Source organism: Arachis duranensis, chromosome 2 (genome assembly GCF_000817695.3).
Source record: "Arachis duranensis cultivar V14167 chromosome 2, aradu.V14167.gnm2.J7QH, whole genome shotgun sequence".
Lineage (NCBI taxonomy): Eukaryota > Viridiplantae > Streptophyta > Magnoliopsida > Fabales > Fabaceae > Arachis > Arachis duranensis.
The window spans coordinates 79352228-79379325 of record NC_029773.3 but is presented as its reverse complement, the minus strand read 5'-3'; the positions used below and the strand labels follow the sequence as shown (position 1 = coordinate 79379325).

At 33.5% G+C, this 27098-nt stretch overlaps 1 protein-coding gene and 1 pseudogene across 3 annotated transcripts in view; one reads left to right on the top strand and one right to left on the bottom strand.

The window, feature by feature from the left end:
* Window positions 1-9970, top strand: part of LOC107475270 (disease resistance protein RUN1-like) — an 18612-nt pseudogene extending 8642 nt beyond the window's left edge.
* A 2208-nt stretch (window positions 9971-12178) lies between these two features.
* LOC107475271 (uncharacterized) overlaps window positions 12179-27098 on the bottom strand; it is a 20834-nt gene continuing 5914 nt past the window's right edge. Inside the window, exons 3-13 of one of the 3 annotated variants that reach the window (XM_021135668.2) lie at window positions 25694-26148; window positions 23809-24847; window positions 23270-23724; window positions 20094-21129; window positions 19223-19677; window positions 16650-17732; window positions 16224-16518; window positions 14672-15445; window positions 13585-14106; window positions 12651-13083; window positions 12179-12318 (exon numbers count right to left, since the gene is read on the bottom strand). In XM_021135668.2, the coding sequence (XP_020991327.1) occupies window positions 13039-13083; window positions 13585-14106; window positions 14672-15445; window positions 16224-16518; window positions 16650-17732; window positions 19223-19677; window positions 20094-21129; window positions 23270-23724; window positions 23809-24847; window positions 25694-26148 (6159 nt within the window). In that variant the 3' untranslated portion in view covers window positions 12179-12318; window positions 12651-13038. Of the gene's footprint in view, window positions 12319-12650; window positions 13084-13584; window positions 14107-14671; window positions 15446-16223; window positions 16519-16629; window positions 17733-19222; window positions 19678-20093; window positions 21130-23269; window positions 23725-23808; window positions 24848-25693; window positions 26149-27098 lie in introns of those variants that run through there. The other 2 variants (XM_052257133.1, XM_052257132.1) reach the window with 2 other exon arrangements.

The following is a 27098-nucleotide window of genomic DNA, read 5'->3' as shown; positions in this document are numbered from 1 at the left end:
GAAAACTTTTTTATATATTTTATTATAAAATATATTAAATTCTAATTTTTTTTATTTGTTGGTATGAAGATTTTTCATAAACAAATGATTCGGACTTTGAGAAACAAAATATATTTATTTGTTGATATTTTTTAGTAGATGTTTAAATGGTGCTTTATAGTATAATTTTAAATTTTTTTTAGTCTGGAGATATTTAAAATAAAAAAGAAAGTTAAAGAAAATTAAAAATGAGAATACAAAAAATGTGGTATAACATTATAAATATATTTTATTAATCATGATATATTCAATAAATATAGTAAACAAATATTGTTGTGTCATTATACACTTTAAATATTTGTTACTGAAAATTGTTATTATTATAATTTAATGTAAATATTAATTATATTTAATCGTTATTTTTTAATTTAATTGAGTCATGATAGTTATTAAATTTAACCACTTTTGTATCATTATTATGTAAAAATTTATTATTTTTATTTTATAAAATTGTAAATTGTTATTTATGTAAAATTACTGATGTAGTACAATAATACAATTAATTAAGTTTGTTGAATATATATGTTGTCAAACCCCACGACTTAGCTAGCCAAAAAATAATTATAATATAAAAATGTTATGTAAAAATTGTTATTTTTTTAATAAGCAAGTGATATATATCTCCTTATCATTTATCCTCTTTATCAGCTATTATTTTGATGTATATTTAGAGTCATTAATGTTCTTTCTAAAATCAATTTCAATTTTTTTCAAATCAAATCTCTAACATCTTTCAATCACATTATTATCCATTAAATACAATAATTCTCTACAAAAATTATGAAAGTTAAATGACTAAAAAATTTTAACAACTTCTACTATACAACTTATATTTTACATATAAACTATTAAAAAATAAAAAATAAAATATAAAATATAAACAAAAATTTAAAAATAATTTTTTAAAAATAATTATTAACTTGTCATGTTAAAATCAATAAATAACCATACATATGAATATTAAATAAAAATTATTAAAATAATTAGAATCATGGCCTACTAGTACACATATGAGATCATTTGAAGAATACAATAAGATGTATAGTTTAAAATTTGATAATATTAATTATAAAAATTTATTAATTATAAACATTATAGGTATGAAATTATAAATATTATGAATACAAATTATGGATGTTATTAACATGAAATTATGGATGTTATGTGTATGAATTTATAGATGTTATGTGTAAATTTATCAATTGAATAAATTAATTTAAGAATTTGATATTTTTTTAAATTCAATTATGATAAAATTTAAACATATATCTGTGTTAACTTTATATTTACATATGCAATAACTAAAAAATGATATGTGTATGGATGTAATATCTAATAAACATGAATTTAATTTTTAGATGTTAGTTGTATGTAATTATGGATGTTATGTATATGTACATATGAATGTTATGTGTATGAACTTAGTTAGTATATAATATAATTATAAATGCACATAAAAGCACAAAAAAAAAATCAGTTTATTACTATACCTCATCAAAGCTAGTGTGATTTTTCATATTCTCGATAATTGATTGACTGACAACAACTTCATCGGGTGAGTCCGTTTGTTGTTCAAATTCTTTTTTGAACGAAGAGCTCAACACGACGAGTGGAGCAAGAAGAGTAGCAAATAAAAACAATCTAAGAAAATAAATAGAACAAAATAAAATGTAGATATGCCCTTGTCATCTCCGGCATTGCCATCAACAACAGAAGGGGTCTGCACCTAACCGCTCCTTATAGTTCAGAAAAGACAGGTTGATAATCTCCTCAACCCCTTTCCCTTTGTTCTGAAATATCCTCCGGTTCCGTTCTAACCATATATTCCAAATGATCGCACAGAAGCACACCATCCACCTCTTACACTCTTGCTTTGTTTTTGAGTTCTCAGTCCAACTTTGGAAGTGTTCCTTCACTGTACTTGGACAAGCCCATTGCATTCTAACATATGACAACCAAGCACACCAAATCTGCCAAGAAAAGCTACAACCAAGAAATATATGGTGACCATATTCAATAACATTGTTACATAACACACATAAATTATCTTCTTGGTGAATGACCCCAAGCCGACTCAGTCTCTCCTTCGTATTGACTCTGCCAATCAGGGCAAACCAGACAAACAACTCTACCCTGTGAGGGACCAGGCCTTTCCAAATAGTCCTTGTGAAACTGTAGCTTGATATATCCGCCGGGACCATTTCCACCTGCACCACCTGCACAAATGAGTTAGTAGAGAAAATTCTTTGTTTATCATACTTCCATACAACTCTATCCTCTCTCCCAGGATCAAGTTTAACCAGCCTCAGAGTGTTGTGAAGCTGGTTCACTAAATCTAGCTCTCATTGGAATAATTCTCTCCTCCATTGGAAATTCCATATCCAGGCGAACCCATCCCAAAACCCACAATCCCCTATCATTGACCCTGTTTGGTTTGAAACTGAGAAGAGCCTTGGAAAGCGGTCTTTCAAAGAACCTCCCTGAATCCAGACATCCTCCCAAAATCGAGTTCGTCTCCCGTCACCCACCTCCATGGACAACCCAGTAATCATCTTCTGTCTGAGTTCTTGATTCTTAAACTGTAGCTGACAAATATCCTTCCACAGGCCTCCTCGAATAGGTAGTTCTTGGGATGATAGGAGCTCGTTTGGATTCAGGTTGTTACAGGAACAGACAACCTTCTTCCACAATGGACACTCCTCTTTAGAGAACCTTCACCACCGTTTAAACAGCAGAGCTGAATTTCGTATCATGGCATCTCCAACCCCCAATCCACCTAGCTTTTTAGGAGTCTGAACCACTTCCCACTTAACCAAAGCCATACCGCTCTTACCATCCTCTTTACTCCAAAGAAATCTCTTCTACAAGGAAATTAGTTTCTCTGCAACAGCTTTTGGCATCTTATACAGGCTCAGATAATAAACCGGTAAGCTATTTAATACAGCTTTGATAAGCACCAACTTTCCGGCCTTATTCAGGATCTTGGCCTTCCAGAGGCTAAGCTTCTCCTCCACTTTGTCTATTACTGGCTTCCATGTCTTAACCATCCTTGGGTTTGCTCCTAGCGATATGCTCAGATATTTAACTGGTAGATTGGTTTGCTTACATCCCAACACACTGCAATACTTTGTACCCACTGCTCATCACAGTTAATAAGGATCAGGCTAGATTTATCAAAGTTAATACTTAGACCTGACATCAACTGAAAGCATCGAAGCAGCCTCCTATAGTTCTTAATTGTCTCTTCCTCAGGAGGACAGAATAAGACAGTATCATCTGCAAACTGTAGGTGCGACAGCTCAATATGATCTCTCCCAACCAGCAACGGCGATATGCGACCGTTTCTCACCGCCTCTCCAATCATCCTATGTAGGACATCAACAACAAGTACGAATAGAAAAGGGGATAGAGGATCCCCTTGTCACAGGCCCCTTTCCATCTTGAACGGCTTGGACGGCGAGCCATTTATCAGCACTGACATAGAGGACGTGCTCACACACTCCATAACCTACCCCTCCATCTTTGACCAAATCCCATCTTCTGTAAGACAAGGTCTACAAACCTCCACTTGACTCTGTCATATGCTTTCTGGAAGTCAAGTTTTATTACTGCCGCTTTCTTCTTCCTCTGTTTGATCCACTGAATCGTTTCGCATGCTATTAGAGCTCCGTCATGAATCTTCCGACCCTTAACAAAAGCACTCTGTGTTTCACCTACTAACCCTGGCATGACACCTCTCATTCTCCTAACCAGCATCTTCAAAATTACCTTGTATACACACCCCACCATGCTAATTGGACGCAGATCTTTGATTTCCTTAGCATCAGTAAACTTGGGGGCCAACGCCACCCACGTGATATTAGCATCATGCGGCAGCCTTGAAGATTGGAAGAAGCCAAGTACCGCTGCCGTGAAATCCGAACCTATATCAGCCCAGTACTTCTTTATGAAGTTCATGTTGTAACCGTCACATCCTGGAGCCTTGGACGATTCACATTCCCACACTGCCTCTTTAACCTCCTCAGGTGATGGTAGCATCTCTATAGCAATAGAATCCTCCTCGCTAATCCTTTGCACCAGACCATCTCTGAACCTCATCTCAGGAGACCTCTCTTGATGATATAAGTCTATAAAACTCCCTAATGGCAAGCTTAATTCTCGCTTGATTCCTTATCAATCTTCCATTAATGATTAAAGTATCAATCCTATTATTTCTTCGTCTGGCAGAAGCTAGGTTGTGGAAGTACCTCGTATTTTTATCCATGTCCTTCGCATTTTCCTCGACCTTGACATCTGCTTCCAATGTAGTTCTTTCCTCACATACCATTTCTCACAACAAGCCACTAGCGCCTTCCGTCTTGCCTCCACTGTCCCATCATAGTTCCCATTACTGACCATGTCATCAATCTTCTGAATCTCTTCCTCAAACTTCAAAATTTTCTTGTCCATATCACCAAAGTTGTCTCTATGCCATCTCCCCAAAGGAACCATCAACGCCCTCAGTTTATCAGTGAATGGTATCTCGCCCAGCCCTCTCCATTCCTCCTTGACCATCCTTAAAAATCCTTCATGAGTAAACCATGAATCCAGGCTTCGGAATGGCCTCGGTCCGTCTCGCATCCTCTTCTCTTCCACTATGATAGGACAATGATCAGACAAGCCCCGTGGAGCACCTCTTAGGCAAGTCTCCGGAAATGCCTCAAGCCATTCTAAGCTAACCAAAGCTCTGTCAATACGGCTGCACGACTGTCCTCTGAACCATGTAAACTTACGGTCAGAAATCGGTAGGTCCATTAAACCCATGTCATGTACCCAATTCTGATAATCTTGTGCCGTCAAAGGTAAGGTTTCTAAGCCTCGCCTTTCTTCCACTTGTCCAATCTCATTGAAGTCTCCAAGAAAGCAACAGGCGCCTGGGCATAAACCAGCCATGTAACTCAATTCCTCCCACACAACAAGTTTCTCATCTCTATTGTGAGCACCATAAACCAAGAAAAATGCGCAGTTAATACTATTCTGTGACAGTACCCCTTCAACACATAGCTATCGCTCACCTTTATAGCAATTTCTTATTTTAAAAAAGCCATCATCCCACATTAGTAACAACCCACCAGATGCACCAGCAGACTCCACATACTCCCACTCCACACAACCGTTCCCCCATATATTCACGACATCAAACCTCGTTACTAACTGTCTTTTAGTCTCAACCAAACCTAGCATATCCAACCTATGCTTCCTCTTAAGTTCTTTTACCATTCTCAGCTTCCCATCACCCCCTAACCCCCTAATATTCCATGAACTAATAATCATTTTAAAATATTATTACACACCTTTTTGAGATTTTTGGGTCTACTCCGTCTTGCTTTAGCCTTCTGTTTAGCCAATTTTCTTTTCCGAGCAATCTCTTCATTCTGTTCTTGGAGGATACTCATAATGTCATCTTCTTCATTGAGTAGCATTGCCCCGGATTCTTCTGCTAACTCCCATGTCTTTCGGTTTTCCAGCAGTTGTTCATCCAGGTTCCCATTCTCATTACTGTTGTCTTCGTCCTCGCTGGCAAGTCCTTGTTCCCTTTTATTTTTGTCTCTGTCACGGTATCCTTCCTCCACGCTCTGTACCAGAAGATTTCTAGCACTAGCCGAGGCAATCCCCAGGCCTTCCTTCATTGAACCTGCATGACCATCACCAGCTGCTTGATGATATGCTTCATTAGTGTCTCCGTCATCGTCCTTGGCCCCTTGAATCTCCTCCAACAGTGTAACAGCCCCCTCCACCCGTTCAACCCGGTTTTCCAACCTACCAACCCCTGTCATCACCGCACTAGCTCCCCTTGCAACCTTCCTCTCACCAGCCGTGTCTCCCATGCCCATCGCACAACCATCAATCGCCCTGGTTCCAGCGCCGTCGGTCATCTTCCATCGCAACCTTTTTCCTCCGGTGGATTCGGCGCTGCCTTCTTCAACGTCGCGCACAACATACTTGCTCGGCTCCGCGTCTTCTTCCTCTGATCTGCATCCTTGACGCTGAGCTTCATCCCTTGCAGCGTGAAGGGGTCGGCAATCTCCATCTTCTCCTTTCCCGTGGTTGCTTACATGAAGCAGCAATTCAGGTGTCCCCTAATCCAGGTGTCCCCTAATTCAGGTCCAGCCCAAGCCTGCAAGCACAAGTGTCCCCTAATCCAGGTGTTAATGAATTCGGGCCTCCTTGGCCCAAAACATGCATTTTTTGCTTCTTGGCATAGATGTCCCATTCAGAAGGCCCCACACATGCAGTAATGGGTTTAGCTCTTGGCAGCCCATTATGTTGACCTGGATAGCTCCACGGAATTGTTAGCTCTGAATCTGTTTCATTATTCTGTCTCAATCCCACAAATTCTGTCACGCCATCAATATGACCATAAATGTACTGATTCGTTACCGGAATTATTTGATTAAGATTTAATTGGTCATAATTCCATTCGTTTAAAATGGACTCTGAAATTACTATTCTAGCCTCATCTTCAACCTCCTGTCCTAGCCTTTCCGTACATACTATTGCTGCCTGATCTTCATGGCCAAACAAATTTGTAGTAGCAGCCGAAGTTGTAACATCAGCATCAGGGAGTGTAGTTGTTACTTTATTTAGGAGAACGCAAGCTACCTCTTTATCCTCTTGTTTTTCCATAGTACATTGGGAACTGTAGACTTCTTGTCCCACCTCTTTTTACCAAGACGTCAAAACCACTGGTACCGACATTGATATGGACCCATTCATTGATCACACCCATAACACAGGTATCAATAAGTACACGGCCGACACTAAACGAGGCGTATGATTCCGTCCCTGTATCACAACCAACCACCTCTCCCCATTGTCCACCGATCTTCTTGAAGGTATCCACTGTCCAAATATGTAATGGAACCCCGAAACACTCTAGCCACACTCTTCGAGATTCACTTTTCTCCGATTCATCCCACCTCCATACATTATGAAAGAATTGCAACAGGCTATTCATTTTGAACGTGTATGTCTCTTCAGCATTCAAAACACTGTCGAACGTCAACAGAGCCTTATAAGCTCCCAATTCTCGTACCTGAGTGACCTGCGGAAAGTTCTTCGCAACCATATCCTGCAAAGACCTAAAGTCAATGGCCTTCGTTGTTCCACCAATTAGGCTTTTCTGCAACCAGTTCAAATTTTCTTTCGCCACAACCACTTCTAGTTTCTTTGTTAATCCTTCCCCATTTGGATCTAGGATCTTCTTATCTTTTCTCACGTCCTTTGAACTACTAGTTGGGACGACCGGAGCATCCTCATGTTCCCATTGCGTCTGGCGGACACTTTCTTTTCGAGTGGTACCTTCTGCCTGTATCCTCTTTGTGCCATTAGCAACCGATAGTCTCCTGTATTTTGCTTCTCCAACAAACACGATCTTACCTCTCAGTCTCATACGATTCATCTCTGTTATGGCCTTCAACACTCCTCCCCTCGTAGTGTACCGTATGAATGCAAAGATGTACAAACTACCATTTTTTTGCTTCCGAGATAGGTATATGTCGTTTATGCGTCCAGTCCAACTGAACAGTTGGAACAGTTCTCTCTTTGAAATGTCCTCTGGAAGGTTATCCAAGAAGATTGAAGAGGAATAGGTACTGTATTAAAGTCGAATTCAAATACCATACTATTTGCAATGACAAACACGACTTCTTGTAAAATTTCTTGACTTATACACTATTCTGCTTGCAATGGTATTATAGTCATGATTTTTGAATGATCATAATTAAACTAATGAAAGGTATATATTACAAAGAATCAAGTACAAGTAAATGCCTTAACAAACAAAGAATTAATGATTTTTTTCGTATTTCTATTGATTGATATTAAATGTCTTAAGTAAAAATTAAATTATAAAAAAAATATTAAGTATTGATTACAAGAATGCCTAATAGTAAAGAATATGATATTATAATTAATATCATTAATAAGTAGAGTTAATAAAAACATGATAAGTGAAATGATAAGAGAGTGAGATAAAAAATAAAACTGTTATTAAGTGATATAAATAAAGTAAATTATAGAAACTTTTGGCTAATTATGGCTGAAAATTTTTTGTTACCAAACTTTTTCCTTTAATTTTTGCATTTGTTTTTGTTGATGAACTTAGTCTTCTTATGTAGTGCTCGTTCTCCTTTTTTTTATTGGTTGTTGTTAGAGTTGTTGCTTTCTTCTTTCTATTGTAGATGCTTGTGAAGACATGTTCTTTATGAATTGTTAAGTTGTATGCATTTTCTATTGTGTTGTTTGTTCTATCTTTACATGTATGTTCTTCTTCCGAAGATGTGTCTTGAATTTGTATGATTTTCTTTCTCTTTAATCTCTTGATGGGTATGTGATCTTCGTCTGATGATATTAGTATTGGAGAAGTTGGTTCCTATAATCAATGAATAATTTAAATTAGAAATAAAAATGATGTCTTGAATAAGTGAATTTTTTCTGAAGTATTACCTGTTTTATTTGTTATAATGGGTGTTGAGGTTCAGTGTTTTGTATTGGAACAAATGTCTTAGTAACGGTGTATTGTTGACAATCTTGATAGCAGTTGTGCCCAACACTTTTTTTCTTTGCCATCAAATAGTACAAAAAGTGTTGTAGCACTTTGATCTGAAATAAGTATTGGGTTAGTAACTAATAATTTTATAGATGAGATTATGAAAAGTATAAAGAGTTATCTTATTGTTGGATATTATGGTGTTTGATTACATGTGCCACAAATGTAGTTGTTTCCTTTTCATCTAATATAATCATTTCTAAGCAGAGAGGCTCCTCTTCGTTTGTGGTTGTTAATGTTTTTCATAGACGAACCACACAAAACTTTGATAAACTAATTGTCTATTTGTTTGGTAATATTGTCTAAAGAATAATGTTTCATTGAGTAAGTTTGAGATGTTGTGTAGTTCGAAATTTAATTTAATGTTATTTGAAGGAATAGTGATAAGAGACTTATATAAGTAGGTCAAATACTATAAAATTTGAATATTTGTAACGTAAAATTTATTATGATTAATAATATTATTATGACATTTGTAATACGGATGTTTATTACATTTAAAGAGTTATTTATAAAAATTAATTATTGGGGGTTATAAACTTATTGTATTGTTTATAACGGTAAGATATAATAAATATAGGGATATGCATTTAATGTCATTGTAGGTTAATTTCTAATTATCGGTGCTTTTTTATTTTTTTTGTATATTTTATTTTTTTGGCTGATTTGGAAATAATAAGTGATTTGCCAAAAATTGAGTGGTTGATTCTAAAATTTTGCCAAGTAAGCGACGTTGCTGACATGGTATTAGTAGGAGGAGAAATATGTCTTAAAAATAACGTGAGTAAACTTATGTATTTACTTTTATATATTAAGAATAGATTAAACAAAATTAAGGTTAAAAATTGGGAGCACCTATGGAAGAAGAGGAAGCTGGTGCTGCAATTGAAAACCCTGCAATTGCAGCCTTATTTTTGTTTAATTAATCATTAAAATAAAAGATTTTTTATGAGTTGGCACTAAATGGACAGCTCACTCAAACTAAAAGTGCCAGTAAGGAGTAAAGAGAGTAAGGTGTCCACTCAAACTAATGACACCACACGCTGATAGTTGGAAGGGTGAATGTGTTCGCCGAAGTGTATAATTACTGTACATGCGTGACTCATTAAATGATTAAAGTGTATTTGTATCCGGTGTGAACTTTTAGGTGTAATTTTGACCCTTCTTCCTAATAAAAATAGACATAAAGAAAAAAATAGACGGATAGATAAATGGTTTGGAATTTCAAGCGTTGTTTATTATTCTTTACATTTGTTATGTTACAGGAACAATGTAGAATTTTTCGCAGGGATATTGTAAGCTCGTGTGTGTTGTATGGTCAGAACCAAATCCAAAGGAAATTGTTGTGCCATATAGAGAATTGCTTTGAAGGTCGAATGTTAGCAGTAGAATCCTCACTTCAGGTGAAGCTTGCAGAGGGCAGTGATATCTTAAATGTTTATGGTGTCAGAAATAAGGCAACAGATAAGAATGCTACTCGTTTAGAATGCTACAAACAAGGTGGTTTTTACTTTATTTCATTGTAAAAACCTAGTGGTCTTTTCTGGTTAATCGTATTTGAATTGGTAGTCACTATTTGTGATCCATTTAAGATTTTCCAATCAAATGTGGATAAGTGGATTTTTTTTTCTCCTATATTTTAATAAGGATTTTTCCTAGTTATTAGAGATATTACTGCGTTAGTTAAGTAGTGATAAATTGATTACTAATTAGTTTAACTGCAAGCAATTCTGTTCAAACCCAAGACTTTACTTAAGGAAAATCAATTATCCCTCCTGATAAATTTTACAACTATATTACGTGTACACTAAAATCAGCTATTAAAGTAAATCACTAGTATAAAATACATGTTAAAATTAAATGAGCATATTTATACACAAATACATTGGTAGCTGATTTTAGAGGCTGAATTTGGTGCACAAATATTTCTTTTTGTAAATTTTAAGTTTGTTTAAATCATAGTTCTGTGTGTTTTTGCCCACGGGAAACTTAATTTATAGATTAGACTCTATCCTTATATCTTCACAGTTCACATATGTCCATGATTTTGCTTATGGTCAGCTAGTTGACAGGTTTCATAGATGCGTGTATTGCCATCAACGTACTAATTAACACACATTAATTACAAGTGTTATTCACTCTTGATTAATTAGAGTTTCATTTTTCAATGTCTAAATTATATTATTTACCAATGACATCTCCTCTATTTTGTTCTAGTGAGTCAGTCCATGCTACCTTTTACAGAAGTTGATGTAAGTCCCACTGAGCTAACAAAGAAATGGTTTGAAGAGGGAGATACAAGTTTCAAAAAGAAGAGAACAATCTCCTCATCTAATCTATCTTTTGTGAACCTTATGCCAGAAAGTAAAAGATTTAAAAATTTAACCAAGATTGTCAAGCCAAAGTCTAAGGGATTTATTCCTCCTGGTCAGGTATATATTTTCCATGTTAAAAATATCTCTTTTTTTGTTTTCATTCCATGTTAAGAAATTATGGTTTTAGTCTGTGAAAAACTTTGATGTGGTTTTGGTCCAAAAGTTTCAAGAGAAAATTAGTCTCAATTATTGTCCCACAAACAAATCAACTATATGCATATAGTTCATAGCATCATAAATATTCTTCTCCAAATTGCTCTGTATGTGAGGTGACAATAGGGATGGATTTGATTTGCTTTTGAAAACTTTTAGACCAAAACTATCAGTTGTTAATTTTATGGTGACAAAATTTATTTAACCGTAAAACTTTATTTCATGACTCAGACTTTTTCCATTATGGTTCCAAGTGCTTCCTTCTTAAACACTCAAAAGGTGTCAGGCAACTTAGGCTACAAAAGCATAACTCAAAACCAAGAAGATCAACAGCTTCTAGAGGTCAACTCTTGCTTAAAGATCTTTGAATCTAGAGCCATTAACTAAAAACATGAGATCTTAGTTTGATTCCTTTTCTCTAAATTATTTGCCCTGTACAGAGTCCTTTTGTTCCTAACACTGAAGAAGTTGAGCCAGTCAGAGTTGAAGAAACTAATGGAAGTGAGCTTCTTGCCAATCTTCCTGAAGATGTTGATTTACTGTTAGAGTTAGATAAAGTCTTATTAGAGAGTTGTATTTTGTCCCCTACAAAGTCTGCCTCTGATGGTTCTGGATTCGAATCTCAAAGTCTCTTGGTGATTGATATCCTTCACAAGATAAAACAACTTTTTGATAATCAACTACAAGTATTGGTGGCTGATGGTGGGATTAGAAGACAATTTGTTGACTTTTTAGCTCAGCTAGAACAAATGAAGTCACAAGTCCCTACAAATCTTAAGCCTTTGGTTAATGATATTAAGAAGTTCTATGAAGATGTTCTCAATTATTTTCCGTCTATTCAAAAAGTCTTTGGCAATCATCAAAGGTTAATTGAATCCAAGAATCTACTTCAAGAGAAGTTAGAAACAGCTAAATCCAGGCAGGCCAACTTTTATTCTTCAATTTCCAAAGGAAAAGAAAGGATCAATGGGATGTCAAATGAAATCAATGACTTGGAGCTGAAACTGAAAGCCCTGTATGAGAAGAAGGACAAGTTAGAATCCACTGTGAAACTTTGTGAGGTTGAAACTCTCAGCATCAATACGAAAGCTGCCACTTGGGTGAAAGAAAGCGAAGAGGTTGATAGCAAACTCGAAGCTTCAGAGTCTGCCTTCAGAAATGCTGAATCATCAAAACAGAATTATGAGAGCAAGTTAATTGAATTGAAAAGAGCTCTTGATAACATTAAACATTAGAATTTTCTTCATTTTGTAATTATTCCTGGATTGGTCTTAATTATAACTGTGAGCTGAGGTGTCTAGTTTGTTAGAGTGACAAAATGTCATAAAAGCAATAATGGAAACAGAGAGAATCATCCAAAATATTAGTGGAACTTTATCTGGAGTTTCTCAATTTTATCAATATACAGTTCATTCATCATTACAATCTCAGTCCTACTTATTGCTTCTCAATTCCTTCATAATTCTAGTTTATCAATCAAATAAACTTCTTACACATTCTGAAGCTTGCAACAAGCATTTCTCTTAGAATATGTAGAACTTGATCAGGATCAAGAAAATTTGATAATGGTTGAGCAAGCTTGAAGCTTCTCTCTTTGAAGTTTGAACAGTACTTGTAAGTAGGCTAATGGCTATTTGCATTTCTTGTTGCTCCATCTTTGGAAATCAACACTCTCATATCCCCAAACCTCTGTCCATTCCTACTTCACAATTCATTCAAATAAGGTATACTAGTAATAATCGTTATCTAGAAGAAGCTTTAAAAGAAGTAGGTCTAAAGTTAGAGACAGAGGAAACCAGTATTAATTTTAAACCCTAAGCCATAACTTCTACCTTTCTTTTGCCTGCAATTTAATTACCCAAAGTTTTGCGAGATGCTTCATCATACTCTGAAAAGTCTTCTCTTTTTGGGAGGCCTATAATCTTCCTGAGAATATGATATGAGAGTTAGTTTATAGTCCATGATAAGCAATAAAATAAAATAAAAAGACAATAATTTTAAGCAAACTAACAGAAAAATTGTGTCCGTCTTCAACCAAACAGAATAGGAATAAGCCAAGAAAAAAGCACCATAGTACAACACGATTGTCCATTGTAATTTTATTCCAACGGAAGTATTACCAGGCCAATAGAACACAATGACAAGATCACAATGAACAACAAGCACGAATTTTATCCATCTTTCTAAATATCAAGCAATCAATTCTTTAACAAGCCGATCAAGAACATGATGATACATTGGAATAGAATTTTACTTGTAATTAATTACTTGAATTATTCACCTTTCTCATCGTTAATTAATAAAATTAAACTTTAGTTTTCTCTCAATTATTTTCATATCTTCCTCTGTTATCATGGATCTTAAAAATAATTAGTATCTGCATCAAAGCATGATCGGAGTGTGAGAAACTATAATTACATCACTTACCTCTTCAACCCCACTGGAACCAGCATCGTCCATTATTTCTGTTGCCATATTATCATCACCAGAAACATTGGGATTTTCATCAATTGCCATATCATCAGCTTGACAGTTCTCCGTATTGAAGTAAGTTGGTGCAGCATTATACACAAGATAAATTTCTGACTTCTTCACAGTGAATCGAACACCAGGAATAACATGGACTTCCACCTTTGTACCAGGTTCCAGTTTTGAAGTTAAGCTTTGCCAGTCCAAAAATTCTGCAGAACGGTCTTTTCTATTACACTTATAGTTATAGACCTCAATGGAGGTTTCTGTGTAAAGTTTGATCGACACTTCTTGAAGACATTTTGATATTTCAGTTTCCAGGGAAGATGAAAAGACAATGCATAGCATCATTGACTCCAATTTACCACCATTCACATGAGGGACTTCAAATATCACAGAAGAACCTTCACAATTGAAGGTTAATGAATAGTAGTTGTCACTTGACAACAAACAATCATCTGGCCCACTAGCAGTCAATTTCTGAAGGTACAATAAAAAAATTTAAAACTTATCAATATATTTATATATAATGAAACAATTACTTAATATTTTTGTATATCCATTCCTCCAAAACTATAATTAGTGTTGATATTTAAGATTCTTAACATATATATTTTTGTTTCATTATATTCAAATCACATGTTAAAAGAAGTATTTATGGATGTACAATTTATGTTAGGATTTAATATCGATGTATTATCAAGAAAATACGGAATCATCCATGTAACAGAAATTATGTCGGATATCATAGAAGTGTTATAGGATCAATTGGAACTAAACTATAACAAAGTTTTATACAGAAAATGTTATATATATATATATACCAAAGCTAGCAGTAAATGGATGGGGATGAGAGTTAAACACAGCACCTCAAATTTTAGAAAGATGTAGAAAAGTTAACCATTAAATTAGGGAATCAACTGTTTTATATAGACAACTTATTAAAACTAATTTAATAATATGTATTTCTTCTGTTTCTATTCCAATTTACATCTCAGCTAAATTATAAAAAGCAGGCATACAAGATAGATTTTAAGAGGCAAACCTGTATGATTCTCTCTCTAAGAATATTTGTAATTTGGATTTTCATTCCTTCTTCAATCAGAAGAGACTTGTCCGACCCAGAAATGTAAAATTGATTGGGAAAATCAAATATTGTTTCTGAACAACTTTCAATATTTGCTACCTGTGATGCAGTTTGCTTAGCTTCTACTTGCTTGCAATATGCGGCATCTAAGATGTCAAGAACTCTTTTCACACCTTGTTTATTCTTTGAGCGACGAAGGCTATGAAGCTTTATTATTACATCCATGGGAACAAATTCTGGGCATGCAGATGTTTGAATCAATGTGGAAAAAGAGAGAATATTTGTTGGTGACATCCAGTTCCAGATCAGAGAAGGAAACACATCACGCGAGAATCCTTCGTAGCCGCATATTGAAATATATCTGACACTCTTCGATCTTATTGTTGAATATGGAACTTTTGTTATGCTAGTCCTATTTGCAATTAAATTCACCAAGGACTTCATTTGTTCCAATTCTTCTTCCAATTTGTCAATCTTCGAGCATCCAGAAATAATCATAGTTTCCAGAGATTCTAACCTATAGAAGCTTCTTGGAAGGTTAGAAAGACTTGTGCAGTCTTCCAAATTTATCAGAAGAATCTTCTTAAGATCTCCAATGGTATCTGGAATCATAGTCAAGTTTGGACAGTCCTTGAGTAAGAGCTTTTCAAGATTAGGCAAGTAGGAAACGTTTGGAATTTGTGTCAGGTGATGAGAATGACTGAGATTGAGAAATTTTAATTTCACCAACAACTGGAAAAAAGCCATCAAGAAATAGGATAGAGAAATGAATTAGTTTCTGAACTGATGACTTGAGTTTGCAGCAACTTATATAGTGTCACAAATCAACAAATATTGAAAACTATGACATACTTTACTGTATATAAGTACATATATAACATCACATAACTATCAACTATACTAGGTGTATGCCAAAATCAGTTACTAAAATCAGCCACTAGAGTAGAATACACATTGAAATACAAAATACACATTAAAAATAAGTTAAACTACATAAATACATGGTGGCTGATTTTGGTATACAATAGTATTTTTGCATAACTATTATGTATTGTTTCTCATTTGCATATAACTTCTTACATAATAGTCGTCAAAATAATCTAATCTTCACCTTGACATTAGACAAAGAATACTTAGAACTCATATTATTCTTACAATATGTACTAGACAAGTTTACATATAATTTTCACGTCATGCGAGTCTTAAACAGTTTAGAGAAATTTTTTCATTCAATATATCCCATCTTAGGTTACAATGTTATATTTATCAAAGGAAACTAAAATATGGTACTCAAACTTGCCTCATATATAAATCCTCTCATTTTCTTTTGTTGTATATACAAATAAAATAGATAAAATTACATGTATTTGAATGTCAGCAATTTAATCATATAGCATTTTAAATTCTTCAAAATTTTAAAATATACTCTATCCAAAACACACTAACATAGTTGTTAGCTTAAAAAAATTATAACAATCGAAAGGTAAAACTATTTGAAAGAAAGTCATACCTTATCCTCTGTCCACAGCTGCGTGAGACAACTAGATTCTAACTCAATGGCAGCTAAACCTTCCTGATAAAAGTTTGGAGGCATGTACTTTAAAGGAAAGTCATGCCAATTGAGCCATCTTAGCTCTTGTGAAAGATATTCAAAATTTCCATCAAGCTGCACACTAGCAAGTTGAAGTAATCTAAGTCTATGCATTTCCTTAAATGCTTCAGTCTTGAAACAAACAGTATTATTTCTGGTCAACTTCAAAGCCAATCCCTCAACTGCTCTTGTACCCTGTGAATCAAAAAGGGCAAAGAAAATAAGAAATGACTGGCCTATGTAATTAAAATCAAATGACTATATATATATAATTGTTAAGTTCATTTTGCTTGCTTAAAAAAAAAAAAATTATTGAAGGTCATACCATATGTTTTTGCAATACTTTTAAGTACATCCTTTTGCAACCATAACCTGCTTCGTTTCTCTGGCTCCTTTATTGATTCCTCACGGACAATTTCCCTCCCCATATCTCGCAGCAAGTCATGCATTCCAAGCTTGTTATTATTGTCAATGGTCACAAGGCAACGATCTTTAAGGGTTTTTATTCCAACAGAAGGGTGATTTGCTCCATCTAAAATATGTAGTACATCATTTTGGTCCATCCCAATGAAGAAAAAGGCTATGTCAAGGAATATTTCTTTCTCTGTATCATCACTCAAACTATCAAAGCTTATTCTTAGCTTTTTCTGTACTTGACGATTGGGGATTATCTGTAGCTTCTCCAATACGCTTTGCCACTCTTCTATCTCCTTATCAAACAAAAGAGATCCAATAACTTCAAGAGCCAGTGGCAGTCCTTTACAATATGCAGCAACATCTCTAGAAATTTGAGCAAAATCTTCTTGGGGGCTTGCTTTTTTGAATGCATGCCAACTAAAATGCTCAATAGATTCATCGTCGTCCATTTCTGACATTCTAGATACATGATCAACTTTAAGTATTCTAAGCAAACCTTCATCTCTTGTTGTTATTATTATTCTACTCCCTTGACCAAACCATTTACGACTTCCGCACAAAGCAGTTAGTTGGGATAAATCATCAACATCGTCGAGTATCAGTAGTATTCTTTTATGCTGAAGTCTTTCCTTCAAAATGGTCTTCCCCAATTCAATATCTCTTATCTTTATTTTAGTTGTTGTGTAGACATCAGACAAAAGTTGGTTTTGTAAATCAACTTGGCAAGTAATTTGCTTCCATTTTTCTCTGATATCTAAGAGACAGCAGCAAGCCTCAAAGTCACGATGAATCTGATTATAAATGGCTTTCGCAATTGTTGTTTTTCCAACGCCTCCAATTCCTGATATCCCTAATACTTCAACATCTTTTGATCTTCGGTGGTTTAACAGTTTGACCACATGATCCACACGAGAATTTACTCCAACTGGATGCTGAGCAACAAAGAAGAATGTCTTTCCTAGAAAACCAGTGATATGTTCAACAATTCGATTGATATCCTCACTTTCGTTCCTGTGAGTCGTGAGATAATAAGATTATTCCAATAAAGAGTTATCATCGTTTGTATAATTTTTCTATATAACACTCTTATTTATGGAAAGAAGAGGATGGATTTAGATTGTGTTTACATCGGTAATGCTGTGACTTTTTAAAAGTGATATTTTGAAAATTCAAGTATTAATGTTTGAGAAAACATTACAAAAGGTGTTTCCGACGAGCAGAAGCCACAAAAATAATGTACAGTAAAGTTTCTCCTAAGACTTGTGGCGGAAGAAAGTTGAGGTGGGGATGGATGACGTGGAAACAGGACACGATTGGAACGACCATCAGAATGGGGATGTGGATGTTATGTTGCCAGCAACCGGAAAGTGGAGAAGCCACATGGATTCCGACCAAGGATGGTGGCTCTAACAGAAATTACCCGCTTGAGATTGGGATTTTAGTGCTGATAGATGAACATGAATCCCAACAAAATATTTATTTCAATTTCTGTTTCATTTTGGAATTTTAAAATGTATCTTTTTTTCAAATATAATAATAATAAGAATAATAATAAGAGGCAAAATTGAGAACCAATATTGCATAGCCAATATTGGAGTCAACATTCAACATAAAAAAGAATTTAAAACTCTTAAAAACAAAAATATCCAAAATTCAATTAAAAGAAATATATAAAATTTAAAGTCAACAAAAAGTTATTTCTAGTGGGTTTCAAATTGGATTTGTTTGGCAACCTAGTAAGTGTTGGCTGAAAATGATTGCTATAGTTTTTTTTTTTTTGTGATTGACTGCTATAGTATTGATTCCCTAATATTACTCTAATAATAACTAACTAAAGATATTTAATTATAGCACTTTAGCACTCACATTTTATAATGCACCAATTTTTTTTTAAAAATAGTATGTATACACAAAAAAATAATTATTAAATTATTTATTATATATTTGTGTACAATTGACTCACATATTTTTTTAACTAAATAATTAGTTAATAAAATAATTAAAATAGAATAATCAAATTAAACTTGTTTATGATAGTATAATGCAAATTTTTTAATATGCTAAACATAGATGATTGATTAGTGGCTGTTTTTTTTCTTGTAAAGTAGCATAATTGTTTTTGTAATGCTGATTATCCAATTATACATCATCAATCATATATGTTAAAATATAAAATATCCATGAAAAGATAAGTTAAACAATATATATTTTTATAAAAAATACTATGTATACACAAAAAGTTAGTTATTATGTATTTGTTTATATATACATGTGTAGTTTAACTCAATTTTAATATATATTTTATATTTTAATACTTATTTTTCACTAATAACTAATTTTAATAGTAGATTAATATACAAATATATAGAGAACGGTTTGATGACTACTTTTTATTATACACAGAGCATGTTTTATCCATCAGATAAAATCATTTTCTGTTTGAATAAAACGAATCTATTGTTAAAAAAAAATACATAAAAAATATGAGTACAAAAGATTACCTGGAACCTATGATCTCAATCCCTGCAATGCCACCAATATGACGAAGCGCCTTCCTCCAACTCTCCTCCTTGTACCTATCAACTGAAAATCTATTTAATAGATCTTGAAAAGCTTCTCCAAACTCACCGTTTTGTTTACGGACTGTAGATGGATCTACTCCGTAAAAAACTGGCAAAATCACTCGATCATTGGCTTCAGAACACACCATTATGCTCTCAAGCTCTTGCAAGCACCATCTTGAATTAGAATAGCGTCTTGACAAAACAACGACGAAAATTCTAGACTTTTTGATTGCTTGCAATAGCGAAATCGAGATCCAATCTCCCCTTCTAATCTTTTCATCATCCATGAAGACATGAAATCCAGCATTAGCAAGATAAGTACTGAGATGTGAAGTGAAAGATGCACGAGTATCCTCTCCTCTAAAACTCAAGAACACATCATAGATCCATGGCTGGAATAGAAAAACAATACAAAAATTTATGGAACCATTAATCATCTTACACATGAAATCCACTGCTTTGCTAGTTGTTACTAACTAGCTCAGGTGCGAAAAGCATGAAACCTTTAACTTCTTGTAATTATTATGTAACAAACTGAATGTTAACTTTGCTTCCTTAAACTTAAAACAAAACTACTATTTGAACACTAAAATCAGCCACTAAAATTAGCCACTAATATATTTGTATATAAATACATGTGGAGTTTAATTTATTTTTAATATGTATTTGTATTCAAATATGTATTTTATATTAATGACTGGTTTTAGTAGCCGAATTTAGTGTAGGCATAACATGGTTGAACTTAAAAACATTAATTGGTTGAACAATTTAATGCGGCTATAAGTTACCGCATAGTGCACACTACTACCTGAGGCTTGCTTTGTATATTGTCATGAACAATCTTCCTTGCTGTCTCTTGTAGCAAAACATTCATTCTAATCTTGTTCTGCTTATCAAACGTTACAAGGGATTGATCTTCAAGAGTATTTATTCCGTCTTCAGCCAAGTTTCGATGGACGTTCAATGCTTGTATAACCTCTTCTCGATCCATCCCGATTAAGAAACAAGCTATGTCAAGGAACATGCTTTTCTGCAGGTAACTTAAATCGTTGATGCATCTTTCCAGAACATTTCGTACTATTGGATGGGGAGATTCAAGTGACATATTAACCATGTCTGAGGTACTAGAAACTCCAGAGCCAAGGATTTCTAGCGCTAACGGTAATCCCCTGGCACAAGCAACAAGCTTTTGGGAACTTGTGTTACTAACTATCTTAAAGTTTCCTTTGAGGATTTTAATGAGGAGCACCAAAGATTTACTCTCATCCATTTCTTTGATATTATAAACATGATCAACGTGATGTACCCTAAGTAGAGCTCTATCTCTTGTTGTGATGATTATTATGCTCCTAGGTCCAAACCATTCATGACTCTCACAGAGTGCATTCAACTGCTCCAACTTATTCACATCATCAAATACAAGAAGTACCTTTCTGTGGGAAAGCTTTTCCTTTAACAACTTTTTGCCAATTTTAACATTATCTATCTTTATTTTTGGCAACATGAAAATATCTGAAAGAATTCGTTCTTGAAAATAAGCATGCCTTTTTTCAAATTCCCACATTTCCCTAATACCTGGGAGGAAGCTTCTACCCTCAAAATCTCCACCAATTTTATTATAAATGGCCTTGGCAATAGTTGTTTTTCCAATGCCAGCCATCCCCCATATCCCTAGTAGTAGAGCACCTCTTGATTTGCGGTGGGTCAGTAATTGAGTTGCCTCCGTCACATGAAAATCGACTTGAACAGGAAACTCAACAATAAACAAGTTTCTTTTATCCAGTAAGTCCTTAGCACGTTCAACAACTCTGAGGGCAACATCATCATCTTTGCTCCTGTTAGTCCTGTAAAATATGATATCCAAATTCCTCAACAATATTACAAAATATAAAAGGAGAGCCGAAAGTAGTCTTATGGTAACTGAATGATACATGACATTTTAAGGTTCATATAAAATTGTCATGTTATCTTTACAACAAAGAAATAAGCATCTATCTTAAAACTATATTTATATTATCATAGAGAATAATATTTCTATAATCAATCTAGTATTAATCTCATAATTTTACTCATTAAGTTATCTAATTTTATAAAAAAAAATTATAGTATAAGAAATGTTAATTCATATCAATGGTCTAAATTCTAATATTACATATTCTATTTAAAAAATAAATTTTTATTTTATTTATCTATCTATCAATTTATTTTTATTTATAATGTAAAAAAAAATCAAATAATGATCCAATGAATTTTTGATATATTAGATAGTTACTAATATTACTAAATAAACATTTTAGTTAAATTGTCATTTTAGTTTTTCTATTATCACATCACTTTTTATATTTTTTATGTAGTGTTTAACCTTACTTTTTTTATCTCTTTTTATTCTTTATTTCTATATAAGTTATTTTACATCTTTAATACTAATTAATATTATCTCTCTATAATAAATATAAATTGGTTCATAAAATACAAGTTATTCTCTTTTTTTTTCACTTCTACTCATTTTACTTTATAAATCAATATTTATTTCACACATATTTTTTATCTTTTCTCACATGATCTTATATTTTTTTATTCTTTCTCTTTTAATTTTGGTAAAAAATATGATTTATTCCGGTGTATCCGCGTATTTTTGAAGACGATAATAAATCATTGTTAAATATGACTTGTTTTTCTTAATTTATAATTAAAATAAATCTTTAAAGAAGCCATGCTTATTGTCTAAATATTTTTGTGTACTCCTATATACTGTTGTAGATCTATATACTCTTTTGAAAACAATGATATGAATTAAAAACGTGTATTTTAAAAGTGTTAAGGGGGAGTTCGGGGGTAGGGTGAAGCGAACTTGCTCATTTTTATAGAGTTCGTCGGGGTCCGGTGAACTTACCCAAATACAAAAAAATCGTATTTGAAAAATTAAAGTCCAAAAATCGTGTTTGGAAAAATAATAAATTTTTTTATTTTATTTTAGGAAAAAAAAAATCCTGTAAGCATGCTATTAATGGAAAACACACAGACTCACTTGAGTCGCAATATCAATGAACGATTTCGATGAAATTGAAAAGTTGGGATCAATTTGATGCATGGGCCAATTTCAGACTTGTCTAATGACATGTTACCTACTTACCTTGCAGTTAGCATTCTATATCAGTTGGGAAACTAAAGGTATCGGACCAGAGTTCGAAGAGAGAAGGAAATAAAAAAAAATAATTATTTAAATCAGTTTTTAAAAATTTGAAAAATAAATATTTTAGTCTTTAAAAAAAAATTAATATACAAAAATATCTTTAAAATTTTATTAATCAATCTCAAATTTTAAAAGTAGATATTTTAGTTCAAAAAAATTAATACACAGATCAATCTCTAATATTTTTCTTCATATATAACCGTTTTCAGTCTATTTTTCGGCGTGACTCACTAAATTCTTCAAGTATTTATTAGAAAAAGAATATTAATAAATACTATAATCAAATTACCTTTTAAAGTTAAGTTAAACCTAATTAATTTCTAATATGATATTTTTTAAAAAAATATTATTAAACTATCTTCACTACATACGCAATTCTAAATCCAACAAAAATAGTAGTAGTAAGTTTCATATTCTCTTAAATTAAAAGCATATTAGTGTGGCTTGTTTAGTTTTATGTTTTGTTGTTCGTATGTTTTATTTCATTAGATTTGTTGTTATTTAATAACCTAGCTTTTTCACATATATTAAAAAAATTAAATATAGGAGTAAATCTATTATTTTAAAGGGGGCATTTTATACTTATGTATATCCTTATTATTTATTTTTAAAAAATTAATGGGATAATTACCCCTACACACTAAATCCATCCCTGGACTTCACTGAAGACAAACTTAAGTCAATTTGAAAACTGAAAGAACAATTTGATTCCTCGCATAAAAATCAGAATAACAATTTTGATTGATATCTCAATAGACAAATAAATAAAAGCAAGGAAGAAATTTACTTACCCGTTTGCGGCCTCGTATACGAACTTGAAGGATCGAATTTGGAAAATTCGTGCAAAAGCTATCTTCCAACGATCAACCGCAGCTTTGTCTAAGACGTTTTCTTTGAGATCACGAAAAGCCTGTGTGAATTCTCTCTGCAAACGTAAATCTTTGGGATCTACATCCAAGAACACTGGTAGAATAAACTGCCCCCCGATTCTGCGATATCCAGTTACTTGCTCCAAAACCTGTAGGCACCTTGTAGAACGAGCGTAATTTTTTGATAAAACAATGATGAAAATTCTCGACTTTTGGATTACTGCCAATAGTGATCGGGATATCTGGTCGTCCCCTGAAAGCGAGTCATCATTCTTGTAAAAAGACATTCCGGCTTTTTTCATAGAATCAGTGAGACGTGAAATGAATGACGGAGGAGTGTCTTTACTGAAGCTTAAGAACACGTCATAGATCCGTTGCTGACACGATTAACAAGTCAGCCAATAGTTAAATTTTGAAAGATAAATTAATTCATTTTTCGTAAATAAAGCTTTAATATTCACCTCAGGGTGCATACGTTGTCGCTGGCGAAATATTTCAATTCCCATGTTGCGGAGCAAAACATGCATTCGAATCTTGTTCATCTTGTCAACAGTGACAAGGCATCGCTCAACCAAGGCAGCTACTACTGTTTCTGCTGAATCTCCAAAGTCATTATTTAATTTTTGTACTACCTCATTTTGATCCAACCCAATATAGAAGCAAGCTATCTCAAGAAATATGTTTTCCACTCTGCTGTCACTTAATCCATCGAAGCTTCTCTTTAGAACTTTATATATTGTAGGATGAGGTATTATTTTGCATCCCTGCAATGTACGCCTCCATTCTACTTTTTCCCTTTCTCCATACAATTCGCTACCAAGCACCTCAAGAGCTAGTGGCAGCCCTCCGCAATAAGTAACTACATCTCTAGAAAGTGCTCGAAAATCATCTCTCGGACATGGTTGTTTGAATGCATGCCAACTAAAGAGCATGAGTGATTCACTTTTACCCATTTCTTTCATTTGATATACATAGTCAACTCCAAGCTCATTAAGTAGCCTCTTATTTCTTGTTGTAATGATTATTACACTTCCAGGACCAAACCATTCACGACTTCCACACAGACTATTCAGCTGCTCTAATCTGTCTACATCATCAAGCACAAGAAATACTCTTTCATTGCGAAGTCTTTCCATTAATTTTTTTCCGCCAGACTTATTATTTTCTTGTGTTGTTTCATGGATACCAGAGAGAAGCTTTTCTTTTAAATACACTTGGCCATTGTCTTTCTTCCAAACCTCGCTTATATTTTGGAGGAATATCCCACGACCTTTATAATCCCGACAAAGCTTATTACAAGTTACTTTGGCAATCGTTGTTTTACCAGAGCCTCCCATTCCCCAGATGCCCAGTAGAAGGACATCCTTTGATTTCTCACAATTTAGAAGTTGAATTAAATCTTGCACCCGTGCTTCTACTCCCACTGGATGATCAACAATGAACATGTCGAGGTGATGAGTAACATGTTTTACAATCTTGGTGATATCCTCACATTTGTTTCTACAAAACATTACAATGCACATAAATAATAATCACATACATGATACATGAATAAATATGAAGGCATGTACTCAGACGAAGATGCCAAAAACATCTTATAAAAATACTTGGTTTAAAAGTTGATTTATTTATTTAGTCACACTTTAAATAAAGAGAACACTTTTATAATATATCAAAATCTAGCCCTACAATCCATAATTTAAGAGTCAAAAAAAAATATTTTTACATGAAGACAATTATAAAAACTTCATTAGAGTATCCACCAAAAATGAAATCATAATACAATGATATATTAAAACTTTACATGGTGCAAAAAATTTGATAAAATAATTTGACATATTGAACTTAGTAATGAAAATTTTCATTCTATATTTCGTTACGGGAAAAATAAGTACTTTTTAGTTTCACTAAAAATAATTATTTTAACTTTTTTTTCAATCAATAATTAAAAAAAAGGTATAAAAGGTATTTTTGAAGGTCAATAATTATGTTAATAGTTCTAGGAAAATTGAATATATATTTATATGAAAGTCAATAATTATAAGAAAGCTGAACAATACTTTTATAGATACTATTATTTTTTTCCGTTATAATAATGATCAAATATCACTAGCTAAAATCATTGTCAGTTCTAATCTACTCTTCACAACCAACATTTTCATACCCTTTGTGCTTTTTGTGTACAATGTCAACCAATGCTCAGAATTTTTTAGTATTAATTTAAAAAAATAATTAATTTAAGGAATGATAATGAACCTACAGTATGAACAATATTCAATAAGTAGAATAGAGATCGAGGTAAAGCTATGATATCTAGTTTAAAATAACTCAAAAGTGTTCAATTACCCGAAATCCGCTATAGTAATGCCTTCAATGCGACCAATTTCAAGAATGGCTACCCTCCATCTATTTTCCATATCTCCCTCGACTGAAAATCTTTTGAAAAGATTTTCAACAACCCTTCCAAAGACACCTGTTTCATTAAGTACTTCAGAAGGATCGATACCATAAAAAACGGGCACAACAACCTGACCTATTTTTCTGTGACACTCCATTATCTTCTCAAGCTCTTGCAAACACCATCTTGAGTTAGCATATTGTGTTGACAGGACAACAATAGATATTCTAGACCTTCCAATTGCTTGCAAAAGTGATAGTGAAATCCTGTCTACTCTTCGAGTCTCGTGATTACAATCCATAAAGACGCAAATTCCAGCACTTGTAAGAAAAGTATAGAGATCTAAAATGAATGTTGTAGGAATGTCTTCGGTAAAACTCAACACCGCATCGTATAACCATGGCTGAAACAGTAAACATTCAAATGTATAGTTTATGATTTAGATATATGGACCGTAAATAGTTAAACACGAGTATTCCATAATGAAAGGCTGTGAAGAATTAATAAGTATTAGCAAAGTAGTCCATGTACTCTTCAAATTATTTGGTGAATCAATAGTTTATACATCTTTTATTTTTTGAATATTTTAAATATATTTTTGGAGTTAATGTCTTTAACTTTGCTTCCGTTTACCGTCTATAGAAGAAGGAGAAAGGACGTCTGGGTTGCTTATAATTTCTTGATCCGTCTTCACCGTCGTCACTCACGCCATTTCCTTTGCCACCTCGCCGTTGACTCGTCAACTCGCCCCCACCTCTTCTATGCCTTTCCTCCTCCTGTCCTCCCTCCGTCATTATCATGGAGTGGTTGGGGAAGAAGGGGGTGGAGGCCAAGAGCGAGGTGGGAGGAAGAGGACAGAGGACAGAAGTGTGGTTGGGAAGAAGTGAGGGCGTGGTAGAGAAGAGTGAGATTCAGAGGGTGTGGGACGCCTTTTAATTTTGTCGTTGGATTTCCAGATGTGTTTTCAAATAACGTGAAAATTTTGATGTGTTTTTTTAAGTTTAAGTATTCTTTCGATATTATAATTTTATTAAAATTTTAATTAATTTTTCATAATTTTTATTTTTTTAATTAAATTTTTATATTATATCAAATTTTATAATTAAATTTTTACCGTTATAAAAAATAAAGTTATCGAAATATTCTATTATATAAAACGAATATATCACGCATAAAATAAAATAAGAAACTTAAAAGATAACCCCTCTTATTTTTTAAATTACAAAAATGTCATCTATATTCTCTCACATTTACAGAGGGAATGAGAAGAGAAGGAATCCGCCTCTGCCCCGCCACGCGAGCTCCATTGTCGCCCTCGTCGCTGGCCTCCTCCCTCCTTCTTCTTCCGACCCC